Source organism: Aythya fuligula, chromosome 15, assembly GCF_009819795.1.
Source record: "Aythya fuligula isolate bAytFul2 chromosome 15, bAytFul2.pri, whole genome shotgun sequence".
Lineage (NCBI taxonomy): Eukaryota > Metazoa > Chordata > Aves > Anseriformes > Anatidae > Aythya > Aythya fuligula.
This window is the reverse complement of record NC_045573.1, coordinates 11332464-11352837: the sequence shown is the minus strand read 5'-3', so window position 1 is coordinate 11352837 and position 20374 is coordinate 11332464. Positions and strand designations below refer to the sequence as shown.

The 20374-nt window shown below is 57.8% G+C and overlaps 1 protein-coding gene across 6 annotated transcripts; it reads right to left on the bottom strand.

The window, feature by feature from the left end:
* Positions 1 to 505: 505 nt before the first annotated feature.
* On the bottom strand, positions 506 to 18901 carry CDIP1 (cell death inducing p53 target 1). Of its 6 annotated transcripts, none has more exons than XM_032197511.1 (6): positions 18840 to 18901; positions 4056 to 4149; positions 3568 to 3666; positions 2891 to 3034; positions 2331 to 2595; positions 506 to 1920 (listed from the first exon to the last, which is right to left on the bottom strand). In XM_032197511.1, the coding sequence occupies exons 3-6, from the start codon at positions 3650 to 3652 to the stop codon at positions 1809 to 1811; spliced, it is 606 nt and encodes a 201-aa protein (XP_032053402.1). In that variant the 5' UTR covers positions 3653 to 3666; positions 4056 to 4149; positions 18840 to 18901; the 3' UTR covers positions 506 to 1808. The 6 variants fall into 6 exon arrangements, with proteins under 6 accessions (XP_032053402.1, XP_032053408.1, XP_032053405.1 ...); XM_032197517.1 differs by having other exon boundaries at positions 2331 to 2592; XM_032197514.1 differs by lacking the exon at positions 18840 to 18901 and adding an exon at positions 17962 to 18061.
* Between the last annotated feature and the right edge of the window lie 1473 nt (positions 18902 to 20374).

Sequence of the window (20374 nt, the reverse complement as noted above, 5' to 3'; positions counted from 1 at the left end):
GGTGGGAGGCTGGGATGGAGGTTAATGGGGTGAAGTGGTTTTGTCCTTTTCTGACTCACCTACTGTGTCACTCCTGTCATGCCCACCCCATCCCTGCTGTGTCCTCTTGTTTGTTCTTTTACCCAGCTCCTGTGAGGAGGTGACCTGCTGCCTGTGCTGACCTGAGGAGCCTCCTGGTCACCCCTCCTTGTCCTCTCTGATGGGAGGAAATCTTTCCCCCGAGGCAGGTGCCCTGTGTCACACAGCTGCTTCCATGCCCTCTGTGTCCCAGAGCAGTGCTGGGCCTCACCAAGGGCTGCTGGTGCTGCTCTGCCTTCCTTGGTGGCTGCGTGGACAGGAGTGGGGTGGCTGGGCTGCAGCCTGGGGATGTCACCTCCCTCCCCCTAACACCATGGGCTGGGGGATGCTGCCCCTCCCACACACGCTTACACAATCCCTTCTCAGCTTCCTTGGGGCAGATCTGTGAGTTTGGGAGCAGGGGGAAAAGAAAAGACAAATGCTGATCTCAGGGTCTGATGTTTATTTACATACAAACACTGGGACAAGTGCCACAGTTCCACCTCTGAGCAAACAGCAGCTGCCTTCAAAGGCCGGGCTGTGTTTGCAGACCTTACTGAGAAGCCTTCCCTGCCCCCCCTGCTTAGCTGGGGGGCTGCGTGCTCCAGCTGCAGGAGCTGTGGGAAGGGGTGCGAGGTGTGGCCATAGAGGGACTGAAAATGCCTCCCAGGGCCTCTTGCCCCTGTCTGTCACAGTGCTGCTGGCAGCTGGGGTTGCTGCCTGCTTGCCCCCATCCTTCTGCCCTGTATGAAGTGAGCTAAAAGTAACCCCCCACACCCACATGCAAGGAGGAACGCCACGGGGGTGCCCCCCAGACCCTGCTGGGCTCGGGGTGGGGATGTGGGTCTGCTCCAGAGCTGGGAGCCGGGTAACAAACTCCCCTACTCTACAGTGCTGGGGGCAGGTAGCAACATGCTGGATGCACTTCTAAGGGCTTGCCAGGTGGGCGAGGAGCAGCCGGGGGCTTTCCTTCCCCAAAGCATCCCCAGCAGGGCTGGCAGGAGGCGCATGCAGCTGGTGCCCTGGCAGGACGGGTGGGCTGAGGAGGGGTGCAGTGCCGCAGCCCCAGGGCAAGGCAGCCACCCTGGCCCCACACACACACACACATGCCTTGAAGGCAGCTCTGTGTGCTTCTCGGGACGTGCTGCCTGTGGGCTGCACCCTGACCTGGCTGGAGAGGGCCTGGAGCCACGTCAGAACCTCACACTGACCCCTCTGTCTCCTCAACACCGAGCCTCCACCAGGCCCGTTCCTAAAAGAGCTGAGCCAGGTGACTGCATCCTCCCGTGTGCTCCGTTGGCTGCTCGGGCTGCCCCTGTGCCCTCCAGGTTAGTGCCTGCCCCTGCTTGCAGCAGCTCCTGCTCAGGGCACCGTGTCTGAGGGGTGGGTGCCTCCGTCAGCTGCTGCGTGTCCCCAGCTTGCTCCAGTATTGCCCTGGAGCATACGGGGTGCAGAACCACGTCCTGCTCCTGCGTGCTGCCAGGCAGCTGCTGGGGAGAGCCCCCGTGCACAGCAGCTGGGGCCTCAGCCCCCTCGTCCCCTGTGCAGCCACACCAGCGTCCCCAATCCACCACTCACATCAGGACTGGAGCTCGGGGAAGGTGGGCCCAGCTCGGGGCAGGAGGGAGGCAGGGGGATGCACATACACACCACCAGCGGGTTAAGCGAAGGAGCGTTGCACACGCGTAGACTAGGACGGCAGTGGGAGAGGGGCCGGTGGCATTCCAGTGGCTCGGGCTCCCGGGGCGCTGTTAGCACATGCGCTTGTACGTGTAGATGTAGGCCTTGCAGTTGGGACACGTGTGGGTCACGTCCTTGAAGTCGTCGAACAGGCAGGGGATGAGGCAGCAGCAGAGATCACACCTGCAGCACAGGGAGATGCAGAGCTGTGAGCCCACCGTGGGCACAGCTGCAGGCGCAGAGGGACAGCAGGAAGGGCCCACGGGGAGGAGGGTGGCTCTGGGGCCAGGAATCTGCGCCAGCACGGTGAGTGCCTGCTGTAAGGCAACACCACAGCTCTGTGGTTCTGGGCACAGCTCTGTGGTTCTGGGCACAGGCGCCTCCTCCCCCGGCAGGAGCTGAGGGCTGCAGGCACTGCCCCCCCAGCAACCCCCATGCGGCCCCAGCAAGGATTCAGTGCCGAGACCCCCGCTGTGTCCACCAGCACGGCCAAAGCCGCTGGCATTGGGGCCACCAGGACTGGGGCAGAGCGAACCCCATCACCACGTGGCTGCTGGTGGCGGGGAGGCCCCAGCTCTGCCCGCAGCACCTACCCCACGAAGCAGCAGAAGAAGCCGAGCAGGAAGCTCATGAGCCCGATCTCATAGGAGATTTTGGTGGTGATGGCTTGCTGGCAGTGGGGACACACCGTCTGCACTGGGGCGCCCTGGAAGATCTCTCCCTGCAGCACGGTCACCGTGGTGGCAGCCCCCGAGGGGACAAGCACTGTTGCCGTGTGGCCACCGGGTGACGGATAGTGGCCCGGAGCAGGGTAGTAGCCCATGGGAGGGTGAGGGCCTGGCGGTGGGTAGTAACCTGCTGGGAAGGAGAAACGGGCACAGATAAAGGGCACAGATAAAGGGCTGCAGGGGGCAGACGAAGCCACATCCCCAGGGCACGGTGCCCTGCTGCTGCAGCACGCCCTTGGTTTTGGGTTTGGGGGCTGCCCTGCTCCAGGGTGGGCGCCATGCCCCTCAGCCTGCCCTAAGGAGCCCGCTGCATGCCCCTAAAGGCAGCCCCAGCGCCCCATCACGGCCTCCCCTCCCTGAGACACCCCCGGGACCCCCACCCAGGACCCCCACCCGTCACCACCGCAGCTCCTCGCGGCACTCACCAGGCGGCACGTAGGGCCCGGAGCCGTCGGTGGGCATGTGGGGGGGCACGAAGCCCGGCTGCGGAGGCTCATAGGGAGGGGGCCCAAATTCAGGAGGGGGGACGGGAACCCCCTGGGGCTGTCCCACGGCTGGGGAGACGCCATCTGGAAGGAAACACGGAGTCACGGGAGGCAGCAGAGGGGAAGGGGGAGGTTGGGGCTTGGCTGGGTGGCCTCTGCTTGGATGGGGGCTACGGAATGGGAAGGGGGGGCTGCAGGGAAGAGGTGAGGGGGACAGAGCAAATGGGGAGGGGCTGGGACAAGCATGGGGAAGGAACTAGGCCTCTGCGCCCCGTGGGCAATTCCCCCAGCACACAGCAGGAGGCCTGTGGGGCTGTGCTGAGCAAGGCCAGAGCCTCGTCCCCTGGGCCACAAACAGCCCCAATTCCCCCCCCAGTGAGCAAGCAGCGCAGGGGGGGCTTTCTGCTCTCATCATTGCTCCCGGGACCTCCTGCCCTGGGCGATGCGGTGACACAGAGCAGGGCATCGCGCCAGCCACCCCAGTGCCTGCATGTCCAGGGCAGTGCAGAGAGAAGCAGCCACGGCCCAGCTCCTCCCGGGGAAGCCGCGCTCCCCCTGCTCCTGCCCTCCCAGCAGAGACCCCCCCAACACCCCAGAGCAGCTGGGACCCCCGGTACCTGTGGCAGGGGGCGGGCCGTGCTTCTCCTCTATCAGCGGTGCCGAGGGGCCGCCCGGGTAGGGTGGCGGGGGGTCGTTGGACATGGCTCAGGGCTGCCCTGCAAGGAAAGGTGCCGTGAGCTGAGACGCCCGATGCCCACGGTGCCGGCTGGGAGGGGGTGGCTGCTGACCCGAGGCTGGGGCTGGTACCACTGCGGCATCGGCCTCAGCCCCACCGAGGGGAAACACAAAGCCACAAAGCCTTGGTGTGAGGCCGGGCAGGCCGTGCTGGAAGCTGCCCTGCCCTGTGCTCCGGGACCACAGGCAGGGAGGAGCTGCCCACAGCTTCCAAAGCCCCCCAGCAGAGCCCCGTGCAAAGCTGCACCCCCATGGGGATGGCAGCACCCCCTGAGCCTGAAGCACAAACTGGGGCAGAGAAGCAGAGCCACAGAGAGCACCTCTAAATATCACCGTGGTGTGGGACAAGATTGATGATCGTCAGGCTTACCTGGCCTCTTCCCTGCTGCAAGGAGCTCAGAGGTCTTGATGGAGAAGACAACTTCTCAGCAGTGTGCTTCAGAAGCTGCCTTACCCTCCCAAACCTGCATGGAAGGAGACAGGGAACAAGTGGCATTAAGGAGCCACTGTGACAGCGCAGCCTTGCCTGCCGTGCCCCCGCTCCCCCTGCCCAGTGCAGATGTGGGCGAGGGGCTCCGGTCAGGAATCGCCTCGTTGTGCTCCCCCTGGCTCAGCCCGTGGCAAAGCCACTGCTGCAGGAGCTGAGACGCTCCCCGGGGTATTTCTCACCCTAAAGACCCTGCGGTGCCCGGGGGGGCTGCGGCACCTTGCAGTGGTTCCCCCGACAGCCACCTCGCAGCCTCGCCAGCTCCTTCCCGCACAGCTGGAAGGCAAAGCGAGCACTGAGGCAGGGGCTGCAGCCCCAAAGGCCCCTCCAGGAAGGCAGAGCCCCCCGGCAGGGGGCCGGGCATTGCGGGGTTACGCAGCCACAGTCCCCCAGGCCACGGTGCTGGCGCTGCCATCGCGCCTTCGGCCGCGTCCCGGCCAAGGGGGGGCTGCCAGGGAAGGGCTCCGGCAGCTCCGGCACTCCAAGGAAGCGCGATGACATCAAGAGGCGCGATTTTCCTGTTTACTCTGGCTCGGTTCTGCCTGGTAGGACGTGACTAAATTGGGAAATACAAGTGAGAGGCTGCTCGCTCCGTGCTTGGGAAGGCTGCCACCAGGCACGGGGACGCAGTGACATTGCTGTCAGTGCCTGGGAGGCAGCGCAAGGAGCTCCCCTCGCCGAGCCAAATCCTCCCCCTGCCCGCGGCCGGCCAGGAGCCAACGTGACTGCGCCTGTCCAGTGTCCCTTGGGCTGCTGCTCCGCTGGCCAGCTCAGCGTGCTGCAAGGACGGGGCTTTCTCAGCAGCTCCCACTCCAGCAGCCCACAGCCGAGCAGGAAAAAAACGCACCCAGGCAATAACCAGGCTGTGAAAAGCTGCCACGGAGCTCGGGGTGAGGGTGCTGAGCTGGGCAGCAGCCGCTGGGGTCCCTCAAGCGCCAGTGCTGATCCTGCACGCTGGGAAACTGCTCAGCTCCATGGCACCACAGCAGGCTCCTGCCCCAAGGCAGCCCTGTCTCACACAGCAGGTCACAAGCCTACGGAGGAGCCCCGTCAGCACCGTGAGCCATGGAGAAGCGTGCTGATACACCCCGGAGCTGAGCAAAGCCCAGGAGAGCCATCGGGTCGCCCCTGGATGTCAGTATGTACTCCCCAGCGTTTTTAAGATGCAGACGCACACAGCCCAGCTGGAGCAGCTGGGTGGGTCAGCCTGCTGCATTTCCTCTTGGTTTTCTTCCTTAAAAGCCAGAGGACAGAGACACAGCCCGTGTCATGCTTTCAGCAGAGCCGCTGCAGCAGTCCCAGGCTGAGGAAAGCACCTGAGCCCAACGCACAGAGCGCTGCAGAGCCCTCCTTCTCCTTCAGTGACCTACAAAGCCACAAACTGGGCCGTGCTGCTTTTAGCTTCACTGGGGATGTCAAGAAAAAGAGGGCTTACTCTTCCAAAAGCAGCCAACCAAGCCACCCTGCGTGCCAGGAGCTGCCTGTCCCCATGCCTGACGGATCCTAGAAGCACCCAGCCCATTTGGGGTGTCCCCAAGTCCCTCAGCCTCGCAGGCCAGCTGTGCACCAGAGCTTCTCTCTCTCATTACTGCTCAGATGCTGGCAGGCCAGCTGAGCTCCCAGCAGGAGAGCAGTGGATACATGGAGCCCCAGAGGACAGGAGCTGCACGCAAAGCAGGAACCACCCCAGAGCTGCAAGGCTGACTGCTGAGTCCTGGAGGATGCTCTGGGGCCTCAGCAGAAAGGGCAAGCCAGGCTTATCTCAGCCTGCGGGACGCTGCTCCTTGCTCAATTCCCCGTCCCACCCCTTACAGAGCAGCAGGAGGACAACGAGCAGCCTCCAGCAGGGGTCTGGCTGAACGAAGCCGTCCCTCCCCAGCGCCCTGCCACGGCTCCAGGCTGCAGATAACGGCGAGGGCGATGGGCAGCAGCTCGCAGAGCCCCACGGGCACTGGGAGGAAGGAAGGACGTGCATGGGCTGCAGGGCTGTTGTGCTCGTAGTTAGCAGGCTCCGTCACTCGTAATGCAATATTCTGCTTATTAAAAGAGCTCCGTAAAGAGCAGGGCATTGGCTGCGTGCCCTTCCCTGGAGGAAAGGAAAGCCTGCTCCTTTTAAGCTTCTCAGAAGCCGTTTCTCCTGTGCTTTCTTTTATCCTAATGTGAGAAGCACAAAACCTACTGCAGCCCATTTCCACCAGCACCATGTGGGGCTGCAGGACACGAGGGCTCCCCTCTGCGCCCGGTCTGCACTGAGAGCATCACTCGCAGCGCTGCCACAGCCCCTTGCCCCCTCTCAAAAGCAGCGGGGCCAGAACCAAGCGCACAGACCCTCCCCTTGTGTGCCCATGGCAGTGGTGCAAGCAGCCCTGCTCCCCGGAGCAGCATGCCGGCCTTGGAGGATTACACGGCGAAGGATTACACGCTCCCTGACTGTCCTGCCATGGCAGCCTTTGGGGTCTGAGTGCCTCTGCAGGAACAGATCAGAGCCCGAGCTGCTCGCGGTGGGGTGTCGGGGAGTGGTCAGGACCACAAAGCTGCCCCACTTCAGCCACGCTGGTTTCCTGCAGCTGCAGCACCGGTGCCATCTGTGCCATGAAAGCAGCCGAGACCAAATTAGCTCCTCTCACGTGGGAATAACCATTCCCCCACACGCTGCATCCACACTAGAGCTTACTGCAAGAACCGTATTCATAAACCAGCTGCACACCCAGGGGAAAATAAAAATCACAAATAATTTAGGCTGAGTTTACCAGGACTTGAGTTTAAGATCTGATGGAATCAAGAATGCAGGTCCTTTGGGAGCAAGGTCTCACGATCATAAGACTCAACAGGAGCTGGTTACCAGCAAAAGGACGGGGGTGGACGGAAGAGATTGTATTTCTGGCGCAGAAATGCAGGTCGGTTCTAAACTGGAGGAGCAGAGCACAGCTTCTGCTGGCTGCTCTGCTTTAACCTACCTAGAGAAGATCACCGTGCGATCACTGGAACATGGCCCCTGTTAAAGACAAGCAAAGGGCAGGAGTGGGCTGGAGGCACAAGCAGCCGAGCAGAGCCAGGATCAGGGGGCAGCGGGACCGCTGGGTCAGCTGGATCAGCCCGTCCCTCCTTCCCTCTCTGGGGACACCACCAAAACTGCCAGTGATGCGTTGGTCACGCTGCTCCTGCTGTTTCTGCTGTCCCACTCCAACCCCTGCTGCTCTGAGAGGTAGGAAAAAAAAACAACACTATCCATCAAAGCAGTGCGATGAAAACCTTACAGTTTCTAGCCTGGGTTTATTTGTAGCCAGATTATGCCCATCTGTTATTCAGCCCGAACAGCTTTCCTTCGCTCCCTGCTCTCTGCGAGCAGCCATCATATCATGACTCAGACTTTGTTTTGCTGGGCTGAGCACACCGAGCACTCGCAGGGTTTTTCTGGGCTGTGTTTCCAGTGAGCCCATTGTCTCCCTCACATCTCGAACGGCCACTGCAGCGACCCAAAGCCGTGCTCAGCCGTGGCAGCGTGAGCACCTCCTGGGGCTGCCCAAGCTGCTCCAGCGAGCTCCATCCGCCCTGCGGCGCTGCCGTGGGGCTGCACCGGGTCACTCCTGGCCCTCTGCTCCTGCCTCAGAGCTCGGGGCTGTTACAGGAGGCTTGCGTTTGGCACAGACACGCTATGTGGATGCCCATGAGCAGGCTAGGCTGGAGATGTGGCTTAGCTAAAGGGAAGAGCTGAGAGCAGATTGCACTCCCACTGCTGCCCATGGCCCTGTCCCAGGAGAGCACAACTCCCTCACAACACCAAGGCCAGAGGACCCGGCCCACAGCAGCCACAGCCTCAACCCACACAACCTCCCTGCTCTGCTCTGCGCTCCCCGACCTGCCCAGGTCCCCCATCAGGCAGCTCTGGGGCAAGAAGAGGAGCTGAGCTGTGCCAGGTCTGTCCAATATTTTTAAGAGGAAAAAACACGCTACATTTCAATGTGTAAGTCAGAGAAAAGGATGCAACCACTTCCAGCTTCACTGTAGACCAATCAGACACAAACTTCAGCTGCCAGGCTTTGTAAATACGTCCTCAAAAACAAAGTCAAGAGCTCTCAAAAAACTGGGCTCCCTCACCAATGCCAGCCTCTCCCCTTTTAAAAAAGGAACAGCGTCATGGCCAACACCACCTCATCTTCCTGGCCCCAGGGAAGCTAACCATGTGCCACCGGCTTTTTCCTGCTGCAGAAACGGGTCTGAAAGTCTTCTCAGAGTGATGCCAAGGCCTTGCTGAAATCAGATACTGCCAAAGACACACGCAGACGCAGCTGGGGTTCGGCTCGGCTCCCAGCACGGGCCTCACCTCCCTCAGGCAGGATCGCTGCCTCGGCTCAGCCTGGTTTGAAGGGCTTCTGCCGCTAGAACGCTTGGCCAAAAAAAGGTAAATACCTGCTGATTCAGGACTTAAAGGGGAGAAATACTGAGAACAGGGAGGAAGTTAAATTTGCTAGGGATGAGCACAAAGACAGGTCAGATGTTAGCAGAATGCCACTCGATCGGAAGCCTGTTAGCCTTTAGAAGGGCTTTAGGGGCACGAGCAGAGGCTGCGGGGAGCGCTGGCAGCTCGGAGGCGGACAGAGCTGTGCCTGATGGCAGCGAGCACACCGACGTTTGTGAGCGGCACCCCCACGGCCAGCCCGGACCTCCTGCGGCACGCTCACTGTCACACCTGTGCCACCGAGGGAGCCACGGGTGCTGCCCGTGCCACGCGCATGCCCGCACGCCTGCTCGCACAGCTCGCGGGGACGTGGCTCAAATCCCACCGCTCCTCAGCACCGCGCGCCCCGCAGCCGGCAGCGCTTACCTGGAGAGGAAAGACGGCAAAAATCCCCGCTGTGAAAGCAGTGCTGGGGCTTCCTTCTGCCCGCCTTTCACGCAGAGCAAAAAGAGCTGTTTTCTGTGTCAGCCAGCCAAACTTCCCCCGCTGCCTTGCCTCTTCCCAGGCGCGTTTGCTGCCTCCAGCCTTTGTGTTTCCCCCCGGGGCCAGGAGGGAAGGAATAACAGAATAACAGCAGGCAGCGCTGCAGGGAGGGCACGCACTGGTGCTGGACCAAGCAGCACGTCCCCCCGCTGCACCCCGCCGGTCACCCCAGCGGCACCTCAGGAGCTCAGCATCCTGGTCCTGGGCAAGCAGCAAGAGGGCGCATGCCTACAACACAGGCGTGCACGGCGCCGACGGGAGCCCAGCGTAAGGACCAGGGGAAAGGTTTGCTCTTTTTCCGAGCGACTCAGCCGTGTGTCCCCGAGCACAAGCCGTGCGCCCTCAGCGTCCCTGCCAGGGAGAGGAAACCCGCCGTGCAGAAACAGCCGGGCTGTTCTGTCCCACACCTCTGCAGTCAGACTTCAGCTGCGGAAAACTGCTCCTTCCAGGAGGGTCAGGCTCTTCCTTCGGCGCAGAGATGGAGCTCAGCAGCAGTCCTTCAGAACAAGGGCTGCTGGAGGAGAACGCGATTCACCTCCATGCTCCGGCCATGTCAGACAGCTGGGGCTGCTGTGCAGCACGCCGGGCTCTGGAGGATCATCCCCACTGTGGTCATTTTACCTTGGGGCCTCGGCCATGCCATTTGACCTCCTGCGTGCCACCATAACCCAGCAGGCAAATCAGCCACGAGCAGGATCCTCGCTGGAAGCCAGGAGCTGTGGCCGAAGCGAGCTTTCTCAGGGTATTACATCCAAAGCACCATCAGATAACCTCCCTGATGCAGTCCAGGCACAGCTGTTCTCGGCCAGAAATTCAAATTACAGCTTCGTGCAGCTCCTCTATATGGATTTCAGCAACAGCAGAGACAAAATCCCCCTGCTTAAGACAAGGATGGTTTATCTGCAGCACCCCCAAAGGGTTACACGCGGGAGGAGGGCTTGCAAGGACCTGCTGCCGCCTCTGGGATTCTCTCCAGTGCTTTTCGCCTCCAGATGGGCTGACCCAGCGCTTGTTGGCTGCAGAAACAGCATTGCCAGGACCTGGTCAACCCGAGCATTTAAAGAAAAACTATCCAAAATGAAAAGAACAAAGTGGGGCAGCTGCTGCAGGTTCCTGAGCTGCAGCAAGCGTCACACTTCTGCAGAGCTCACTGCACCAGCAGCGGCATGTGATGAGAGCCAAGAGGGGCTGCAGGGGAGCTATCGGCACGGAAGGGCTAGGAAGCAAACACCTCCCTCTCGAGGGGTGCTCTGTGTCAGGCATTTCCAGCTCCTGACCTGCTCTCCAGAGAGGACGGACTGCAACAGGCCAGCTGTTCGCATGGGTGAAAAGATGTGAAATAAAAGAAACGTGAAGGGCAAACCTGTGTTCCTCTGCACCTTAGCCATCTGCTCCTGAGAGACTCAGGTGAGGAATGGGGTGCCCCACGCCAGATCTCTGGAGAACCAGAGCCTTTCCGTGGGACTTTTGCTGAAGGTGACAAACAGCCCAAACACACGCTTGGTAACACCCATGAGAAAGCACCCAGCGAGATCACTGGCTGTCGTCCAGCGCCCAGGACATCTACCTGATCTTTACCCCGAGTGGAAAAACACCACGTTACGTCTTCCATTTGTTATCTGCTGTATGTTAATAACACAACCTGCAATGACCTAGAGCAAACAAAACAAGATTACTCCAATACTACAGTGTTTTAACACAGCACCAAGCTTAACTGTGCCACAACGTTAGCTGTTTTTTGCTTCAACCACTCAAGCAGCTTAAAGGCAAGTACAAATCCCAGAGACGATGGGGCAGGAGCCCTATAGTTCCTTGCATTACCAACAACCACAGCTCTGTATCTTGTCCCTGACGGCAGCCTGTAACAGATGCTTAAAAACGAGTTAGGAAGGAAGCACAGCACGAGCGCCCTGCCCTCCCTCCTGCTCCCGGAGCATCAGGCAGCCTGGGGCTTCCCCAGGGACCACCCTGAGTTCCTCACAGCCCACTGGTTTGCTGAGCTTACGTATGGCAGCAGCAAGCTCTGCTCTTCAGTTACCTCCACAAAAAAGAAGCATTACAGTCATGAGAAGTTGTTATAGCCTGCTGCCTGCCCCTTCCAGTGCCTGCCTGCCAGTTCTCTCACAGAGAAGATGAATACAGGGTGATTGCCCACTGCTTCTCACAGGACAGCCCAGCTTTCTATAGCTCCCTTTCCCAGCACTGTATTAAAAATATTTGATTCCTTTATCCACGCTATTTGTTCATTACTCCCTCATTCTATAGAATTTTTTGAGAGAAAGTCAAATAATCCAGCTACATCATTGCTGAATCGAGCTGATTAGATGTGTGACTTCCATCAAATAACACACTGAGCTCCAAGGGAGGAGGAAATTAAAGTCGTACAGGATCAGCACTTTTGTGGAGATGTAGCCGCATTTCAGCTTCAGAATTAATCAGTGCCCAAGAGCCTATTCAGAATTCCCTTGCAGATTTTGCAACACAATGAAATAATTTCGAATACATCGATGGTGATTCCAGATCCACTTTCCTTCTAAGAGATGTACAAAATACATGTCCAAGTACTGGTGTTTTCTTAGCCAAGGCACAGCACCAGCTTGCTATAGGGCTGACTCCAGCCTCCAAAAACATTTGTGCAAATGCTCTCCCCACAAATACCCCTCTCTTGGCACCAGAGAAGCTGCTGACATCTCAGTTTAGCAGGTACAGTGTCACCTTGCGTTTTTTTCTGAGGACGTGTGAGAAGTGCTCTGTGTCATTCCACTTTACTTAAGACCACGACAAATAAGCGTGGTTTGGGGTTCACCCCAGCTGCAACGTACGCCACGAACTCTCTTCTGAGCCCTGCCACCAAGAAGGACCACAAGCACAGCTCCTGGGGTCCCGTCTCTGCTTCCAGCCAGCCCACGCTGAGTATCCGTGCCTTTGGTTTCAGTTTGCAGCACCAAGTTCTTGCCAGCTCCTTCATAACCCCTCACCCCAACCTCTGCTCTGTGCCGAACCACGGCACGCAGCGAGTTGCTTCACATCGGTGCCTCTGGTCGTGCCAGAAGCTGCTCCCCGTGCCCCCAGCTCACCGCTGCTGCCTGCTGCAGGGCAGCCCCAGCAGGGCAGATGGCGAGGGCACGCAGAGCCCCATCGTGAGCCCGCCTCACTTAAATGTAAGCAGATCCAAGAGGAACATTGACCAAGACACAAATCAGCCAGCCACACTCTAAGATCTGCACAGAGCGCAGGGCTGCATTCCCTTGGAAAAAAAAGGTGAGGGAGAGAGTCGATGTCCTCATGCCTCCCCAGGACACGGCTCCAGGCACCAGCACGCGTGGGACAAGAGCCACACCAGCTCCAGAAGAGCAGACATAGAAAGCAGAAGACCTTGTGCTGAAAATCTAGGTATTTCGACTGATTTCCAAGTCATCTCCACTACTCAGCAGCACACTTCCTCAAGTCCCTCTTCTAAGCGTTTCTAAACCCTTTCTCAGCCTCTCTGTCAAGTTGTTACCGCAGCACTTCACTTTTAGACTTGGAGTGTTGCTGATCAGAGGGTTTCGAACAGTCCCAGGAGCAAAGGCAGGGTCACTGCTCACGGCAGGAGATGAGATGGGTGGAAATTCAAGTGCATAACGCTAAGATGCCCACAGGATAAACATCAATTTATTTATTTATAAATAAATAAATAAATAAATGACAATTCAGTGGGCTGCTTTGCACTCACAACTGACTAGAAATCCAATCTCAAGGTAACAGCAGTGCCCCAGACACAGCTTTCACATCTACCATTTGAGTCACTTGCAGTGGGTCCTAGCACGAGTGGAATTTACAGCTGCAGCGAGGGGGGCTGCCTCCATCCCAGCTACTAATTATTCTCAGAAAGGCTAATTTAATCCGGCAGTGAATGTTCTCAAAGCCTCCTTGCACAGAAACGCTTTTATCTTGGTTGGCTTAACAACAATACAGCAGACCCAAAAACGTGGAGGGGTGCTGGAGGAGAACACTGCCCTTGTGTTTCCAGTTCTCCAGTATTTTGTCTAAGAAATTTATCTTGGTAACCACAGCCTGTGAGAAAACAGAGTGCCTCTGTTGTTTTTAAAAGCCAAATGTATTTTCTAGGCAAAATATACAACAGCTCTGGCTACTCCCCCTCGTGTATAACTGCCTGGACAGAGCAGTGCAAGCCAGCAAATATTGCTCAATATTAGGCACCGCGTTCGCTTCCAGCCACCCAGCTGCGGAGCAAGAGCTGTGCCGCCCGGCCTGGGAGCACTGCCTGCCCTGGAAGGTGGCTTCCCACAGCCCACACTGCAGAGGAATAAACTTCAGAAGAAAGACAAAATCCTCCGTGGCGAGAAGCTGTGTACCTGCCTCGTGAGGCATGCCAAAGGGAATCCCAGGGAACGCTCCAGGTTTGCAGCCTCTGCAATCCGTGGGGGCGGGCAGTAACTAATTAAGTCATCAGAAAGCTGCTTTTCCGTGATTTTAAATCCCAGTTGGTATTTTCCCTTTACTTCTCACCGTGTTACCTGTGCTGTATGGACACGGTGATAAGAAGTGACCCTCACCTTCACAAGGCAGATCACTGGAGAGCCCAGCACAGCCCCCTGGAATTAGAGGGGATAAAACAGGGGGGTTAAAGCATTACAACAGGCACAGCTGTAACAGGATAACTGTGCTCTTAGGAGTGTCACCATCACCCTGCCACTAGGGTAAAGCTAAAGGTGCTCAGCCTGGACCAGCCTGGTTCTGCACTGCTTTGGTACAGGGGCAAGAACATACCCCAGGTGGCATCCAGCAGTTTAGGACGATTCAGTAATTCGGGGACAAGGAAAAGATCAGAGGCAGGCAGGGCTTAAAGCCAGGCCAGGGGAGGAAAAATAAATAAATAAGCAAACTAACACAAACAACACTCCCCTTGTTGCTATCAGCCAGGAACTACTGTCCCAAGAATAGCCTATTCAGAGACCAGGAAACTCGGAGAGCAGCAGGGAAGGGCTGAGTCATGGCCATTTGAAAAAAAAAAAAAAAAAAACAAACCAACAAAACAAACCAAAAAAATCAGCCCAAAAGGGAAGGAGAGAAAACACAGACAGCAGCTGTCCTGGGTCTTGGCAATGTGAATGAGTCAACCCTGTATCAATTAACAGATTAACAGGCAAGGCTGGCGGTGCCCTGCAACCAGCACCCTGCGACCATGGCACGAAGCAGACTCGCAGGCTGGAGGAACAACTCCCAGCAGGGCACTGCCGTCCAGCTGAGGGCTTGGGAAAAGAAGCCTCTGGCTTGCCCTACCTTGAGCTCTGAGGCTCAGCGAAGCAGGGTGAGAAGCAGGAAGGTGCTGAGCCCTCCCTGCCGTGCCTGCTGCCCCAGGGTCCCGCACACAACCCGCGCCCACGTGTAGCTGCCCCTCGGCCCCCGCACCTCATCCTGGTGAACGGCTCAGTCACTTTGGACATCAGTCAGGGCTCCCTTTGGATATTGCACGTGGTTTGCAGCTCAGACACCCAAACTTACCTCTCCACAGCAGTGGAAGCTAGACACATTCCTTCCAAAAACACCTTTTCCAAAAAGTGCAATAGGTAGCCAGCCTGTTCGGACAAGGCACAGAAGATTTTCTTTCTAAATGCAGAGAGTAGGTAGCAAAGAAGGCTTGGGGACACCCTCAGCTGGGAACGTCTGGTTCCAGGCAGGGGGACCACCATCTCAGCACGAATCCTTCCTTTTATAATCTTAAATTCTCTTAATCTATAAGAGAACTGGGTATTATTCCATTTTCTTGCATATAAAACAGGTAAAGGAAACAACTGCTACTAATACAAAGCTCCTTTGCTGATCACAATAGGTGACAGAGACATAAATTACCCAAATCGCATCTAAAGCCCCAGCTCTCACCTTTGTTCTCTGACCAGCTCGGGTTTGAGAGCTACAAAGCCCAATACACAGCTCACAGCTGTTACTCACGAGTCCTAAGATGCTAATTACATTGCCATCTTTTGGGGCTCTCCCTTGTATTTGCTCACATGAATTTTAAGCCTGCTGAGAGAGCCCCGATGAGGCACAGCTGCTCACCAGCAAGGCCTCGCTCAGGAGCTGTGCAGGTGAACCCATTCCCCTCCCGGCTCCATCCTCTGCCCGGGGCTGTGACCAGCGCAGGCCTGCTGTGCTCACCAGGCTCCCCAGCAGCCTTTTTGCACTGGCACAAAGGCACCACCTTTCAGACCGCAGCCACAAGATGCCTCCGAGTGCACGAACCCAACGCTAAATCTTAACAGCAGCCAAGAGCTTCCGTCAGCGTCTTGTGCCAGCAGTAAAAAGCGTGCTCCCCCTGCCTCCGAGACTTTGTACTGTTGAGAAAATGGATTGTGGTTTCCTATGGCTTCTGTGCTAATTGTCCTCCCTCTGATCAGACAAGGAAATACATCCTCTGCATAGCAGCCATGCCTCTGACACTGCCTAGGAAAATCGTGTCGCTTCTCCCTAGCTGCGAGGCTGATAGCAAGGGAACAGCAGGAAAACAGCGATGTGAGCATCGCGTCCCAAGGCAGGAGCTGCAGGTCACGCGTTTTCGGAAGACAAAACAGAAACACATCTGTGTTTGCAAACTGGTGCCTTGTGCTGAAATCTTTAGCAGAGTAAATCTCCATTTCAGCCTAGAATGCTTTGTCTTTGTAACAGCTGCACAATCAGGACCTGGAAGTAAAAAAAAAAAAAAAAAAAAAAAAAAACCAACAACCAACAAACAAACCCAAATCTCCCAAGATTTGCAGAACAACTGGAGTTCCCAATGCAAACTCTCACTTTTACTGTACCGGGCAGAAGGGAAGAATGCTGCACAATTTGCATTGCTCCTTTTAGAACACCGCTGACTGCTGCTGAGGGCCATGGGGCATATCAGCACCTACCTGGTGTTTCCCAACTCCCCGTCCTTCCTGCTTCCAGCAGCTCTGCACTCATCCGTCTGGGAGAACAGCTTCTCATCCCTGTGCTGTCTGACATTTTACTCAGAAGTTAGCATACCTGCCTAGAAGCTTGGAAGTACCCCCAGTCCTGCTGTCTTCATGATTATTTTAATCTCCATATTACCTAAATACTATTTCCTCCCCAGTCTCAGCTGGCAGCCAGCAGTCTTACCCTTAGCTTAGTGCAAAGCTGAACACAGAAAAGCTACCACAGCACCGACCGTACGTGCAGCACATGTACATGCCCACGGTAATACCCGTACCAACAGAAGTAACTGCTGTAGGCCCTACTAAAATTGTCATTTCAAAGAATTTTTAAAACTTCTTTCAATCTAAGATGTTATCTCCTGATTAAATCAAGTACAAGAAATTGAACTTAGAACTTTACAACAATACCACAGACCTAACCTCATTCTTCTCTTTGCCTATAAGCAAAAAAAAATGATCTTGGATCCAAGCAGCTACTAGAAGACTGCATATCTCCCTCCCAAACCACTCATACTGGAAGATTTCTGCATCAACCACGTCCTTTATATGCAAGTGTTTATCTCCTAAATTCTAATTTGAAGGAGGAAAAAAGATAAACTTTTACACAACGAAGTTTCTTGGAGCCCTTCTCTCACCGTGTCAGTGAGCAATGCCGGCACTGGGAACACTTCTGCAGGTCACAATGCTGCTCCAGGGACCCAGAGCCCAACAAAACACAGTGTGGGTGCTGGGACAAGCTCTTGTCTGGCCCCTGGCTGAACGCCCTTTAGCTGCAGGAGAGCATTAGCTGCTCTCCCAGCGAGCATCCACCAGTCATGTTTCATCTCGAAGGAAAGCAGCACCATGATTTGCATCACGGTGCAACTTCACATGCAGGAAAGCACGGGAAGTGAGCTTCGAAACCATGCTCATAAACTGAAACAAGGCACTGCTGGAGACACCCTCCCTCCCGAGACAGGCTCCAGCCCGAACAGATGCCTGAGGAACTGAGTTTCATACAGACCCACGTAGAACCTGTTGAGGGAACACACCAAGAAACTCCGCACAGCCTTCTGCCTTCTTAGGAAGGGCTGAGGCTCAGGAAGAGAAGATCCCTCTCTGCTGACTGTCCCAGATACATCCGTAACAAGATCTTTTGGTACTCAGCATACGAACACACGACCCCAGAACCTCCCTGGCTGCAGCCCTGTGTGGACACAGCCACCGGAGCCTCACCAGCAGCACGGGAAGGCTGAGCGTGCTCGCTCCGCTCGGCACCTGTCTGAGGGAAACACCTGGGGCAGCGGTTCCATCATCCCATCCACCATCCCATCCTTGTTACAGCCTCACCCCCATCCTGCCTTCAGTCCATGCCACGCAGACAGCCTCGCATAAGTTCCTTAAGTCCCCCCAGCCCTCTACTGCCTACCTTCAATCAAACCCTCTGGAAAGCAGAGGGCCCAGCTGAAAAGAAAGCACCGTTTCAAGCATGTTGGTTGAAAGGAACAAATAGGAAGATAGCCTGCATGTTCACCAAGTGTTTCTTGGCACATTTTACATCCAAATAACTATATTTATAATTTAGAACTTTTCTAGTTAAAATCACTGTGCCTGACACATGGAATATACCAACCCCTGGTACACTCACCAGTTCTGCCCGGTGCAAGGAGACCGTCTCTGAACAACTGTTCCAGTCCTGCCACGGGCCAAGGGGCACCCACCTACACTCGCAGGTACTCGGAGAAGTTTCAGCTTGAGCACGACTCCTGCGGGTGATCTGGAGGATGCCGGCATGAGAGTGCTCATCCCAGCCCGCCCATTCCCACTCCCTGTGGCTGGGGAGCACCGCACAGGTCCCCAGGCCCCCTCCCTGCCTTTGGCAGTGGTCACAACCCCCCGTGCACCCCATACAGCAATCCAACGCCACCTTAACAGCTCCCGCAGCTTTGCCTCTCTGGTCCCCTCGGGAGGCAGAACCGAGATCCCGCTGCTCTGACGGGTAAAGCCTCCCGCTAGGTACGTGCTGTTGCACAGCGTTATCCATTAGCTGGAAGGGCTCTCCTCCTTTCACAGGGCTCAGGCTGCCAACGTGCTGACAGATAATTCCATCCCCACCATCGTCATCGTCCTTTCTCTCCCTGCTTGCCAAGAGAACCGGGTTTGTTCGGTCTCTACCACGGGCCCGTCCTTCCTGATCACCAAGCGGGCAGCTCCAGCCCTGGCTCTCCTCTCCGGAGCAGGGCTGGCTGGAAACGCCTGTGTTGGTACCGCCGCCGGGCTCCCTCCTCTCCTGGGGAGCCGCCTGGGCACCATCCTAGCGGCCCCCTCGCAGCTGCTGGCAGCTCACAGCCTCCGTCCCCACGAGCTGGCGCGACCTCGGGCAGGGTGCTCGCCTTACAGCCGCAAGGCTCTCCCCCAGCACACGACCTCGCTTTGCCTACGATTAAATTTCACCCTTCACAGCAGGCCGCTACACGCCGACCCTTCTGCCCCAGCCCTTCCCCACCCTGCTGGGCACACCGAGATGAAGCTTTATAAGATCTCCCCAACACCCTGCTGCATTTTGGGGCCATCTCAGACCCCTCTCCCAGCCCACGTCCCCCCGTGCCCGGCGCTGCACCAAGCAGCTGACCGCGTTTCTCCCCGATTCCCTTCCCGGGGGCAAACAGCGCCCAGCCCGGAGCCTCCCCGTGCCCCAGCCCGCAGCACCCCGCTGGGTTTGGGGTTGGGGTTGGGGCTGCGGGCTCCCGGCCCCGCTCCCCCCCGCTCCGTGCCCCCGGTTCCCCGGGGCCGCCCCGCACGTACCGAGCCCGGCTCCCGGCTCCCGGCTCCGGCAGCTCGGGGCAGGCACCTGGCGGGTTGCGGGGCGGGGCGGCGGCGGGGCGGGCCCGGCAGCGCTGTCAGGGCCCGGAGGAGGCCGGCGGAGCCTCGGCCTTGCGTAGCCGGGCAAGCCGGGCACGGTGCCGGGGGAGCCGGGCAGGGAGCGGGGCCTCCCCCCCCCGAGCCCATGGCCCGGCCTCGGCCCGGCGGTCCCCGGCCGTTTGGTGGGATGGGGCCGGGGCAGAACCCTGGGGTATCACCGGGTAACGGGGCTGTGACCTCAGCCCCGGGCGGGCAGCCCCGGGAGCTGGAGGCAGCAATGAGCGTCTCGGTCACACTGGCGGAGCTGGCGGACGTCGCCTTCCGCACGCCCAACGGCTGCAGCGTCAACGCCGGTGCCCTCCACCTCCTCCTGCGAGGCCTCCTGCAGCACCTGCGGCTGCAGGATGCCTCCACGCAGCTCTCAGAGGATGAGAGGGGGCTCCTGGAGCCCGGGGCTGGGGCTGGGGGCAGGCCCCATGCCCTCATTCTGCAGGCGGAGGGGCGGCCAGGCAGCCCCAGAGGGTCCCCGGGCACCACAGAGCCGCCGACCCCCAGGCAGGACACGGGCAGGCCAGGCACCGACGCATGCCAAACAACACAGCTGACGAAGAGGATGGAGGCGATCGAGGAGGGCATGACGAAGGTCAGCAGCCGTCCTCGGGACTGCGCCCATCTTCAGTGGGGTGCCAGGCTGCTGGCATGGCCCTGTGCCGGGCGTCATCCTGCCCTACACGGTGTCCTGCCCTACACAGGGATGTGTCCGTGTGGTGCCTCGCCAATGCAGGGACTTCTTCCTGGGGATCTCTTTTGCCCTAAGACTGGAGAGCCTGGCAAAGTGTAGAGACATGTTTCTGGCTCAGCTGCTACCAGCTACACTGTGGGAGTCTCAGTAAGGAGCAGTATTTTAACATGGGCACTGGCCAAAGGTAGTTTTGGCCACATTACACTTGTCTCCAAGGCTCTAGCAGCATAAACTCTGAGATTTGAGTCTGCTGGGTCCCATCCTGCTCTGACAAGAGTCCCCACAGTTGTACTTGGGGCCTGGGGTGTCCCAGTGCATGCTGAGTCTCCTGTCTCTGCCCTGCGACACAGAATGGCTGAACTGCAGATGACAGCAGTGCTGCCTCATGGGCACCTCGGGACCCCATCCATAGGAGACGTGGCCATGGCACAGGTTCAATTTATTTGGCTGTTAAAGTTCAGATCCCATGTTGGAAACACAGTATGCGGCATCATCACTCAAGTTGCACGTGGCAGCACAAGGATGAGTTGTGAGAGCTTTGTGCCCTCCCTGCTTGGAGAAGGGCTGGTGTCCAGGCTGGACTGTGGACACCTCTGAGGCAGCACGGGGCCAGCCTGCAGTAAACCCAAGATTTCTTCATCTGTTGTGAGACCTGACAGCCCCAGGCTGGTCCCATCTCATATTTCATGAGCTCAGCTTTGAGCACGATCCAAGAGCAAAGGGAAAAGGTGGCAGC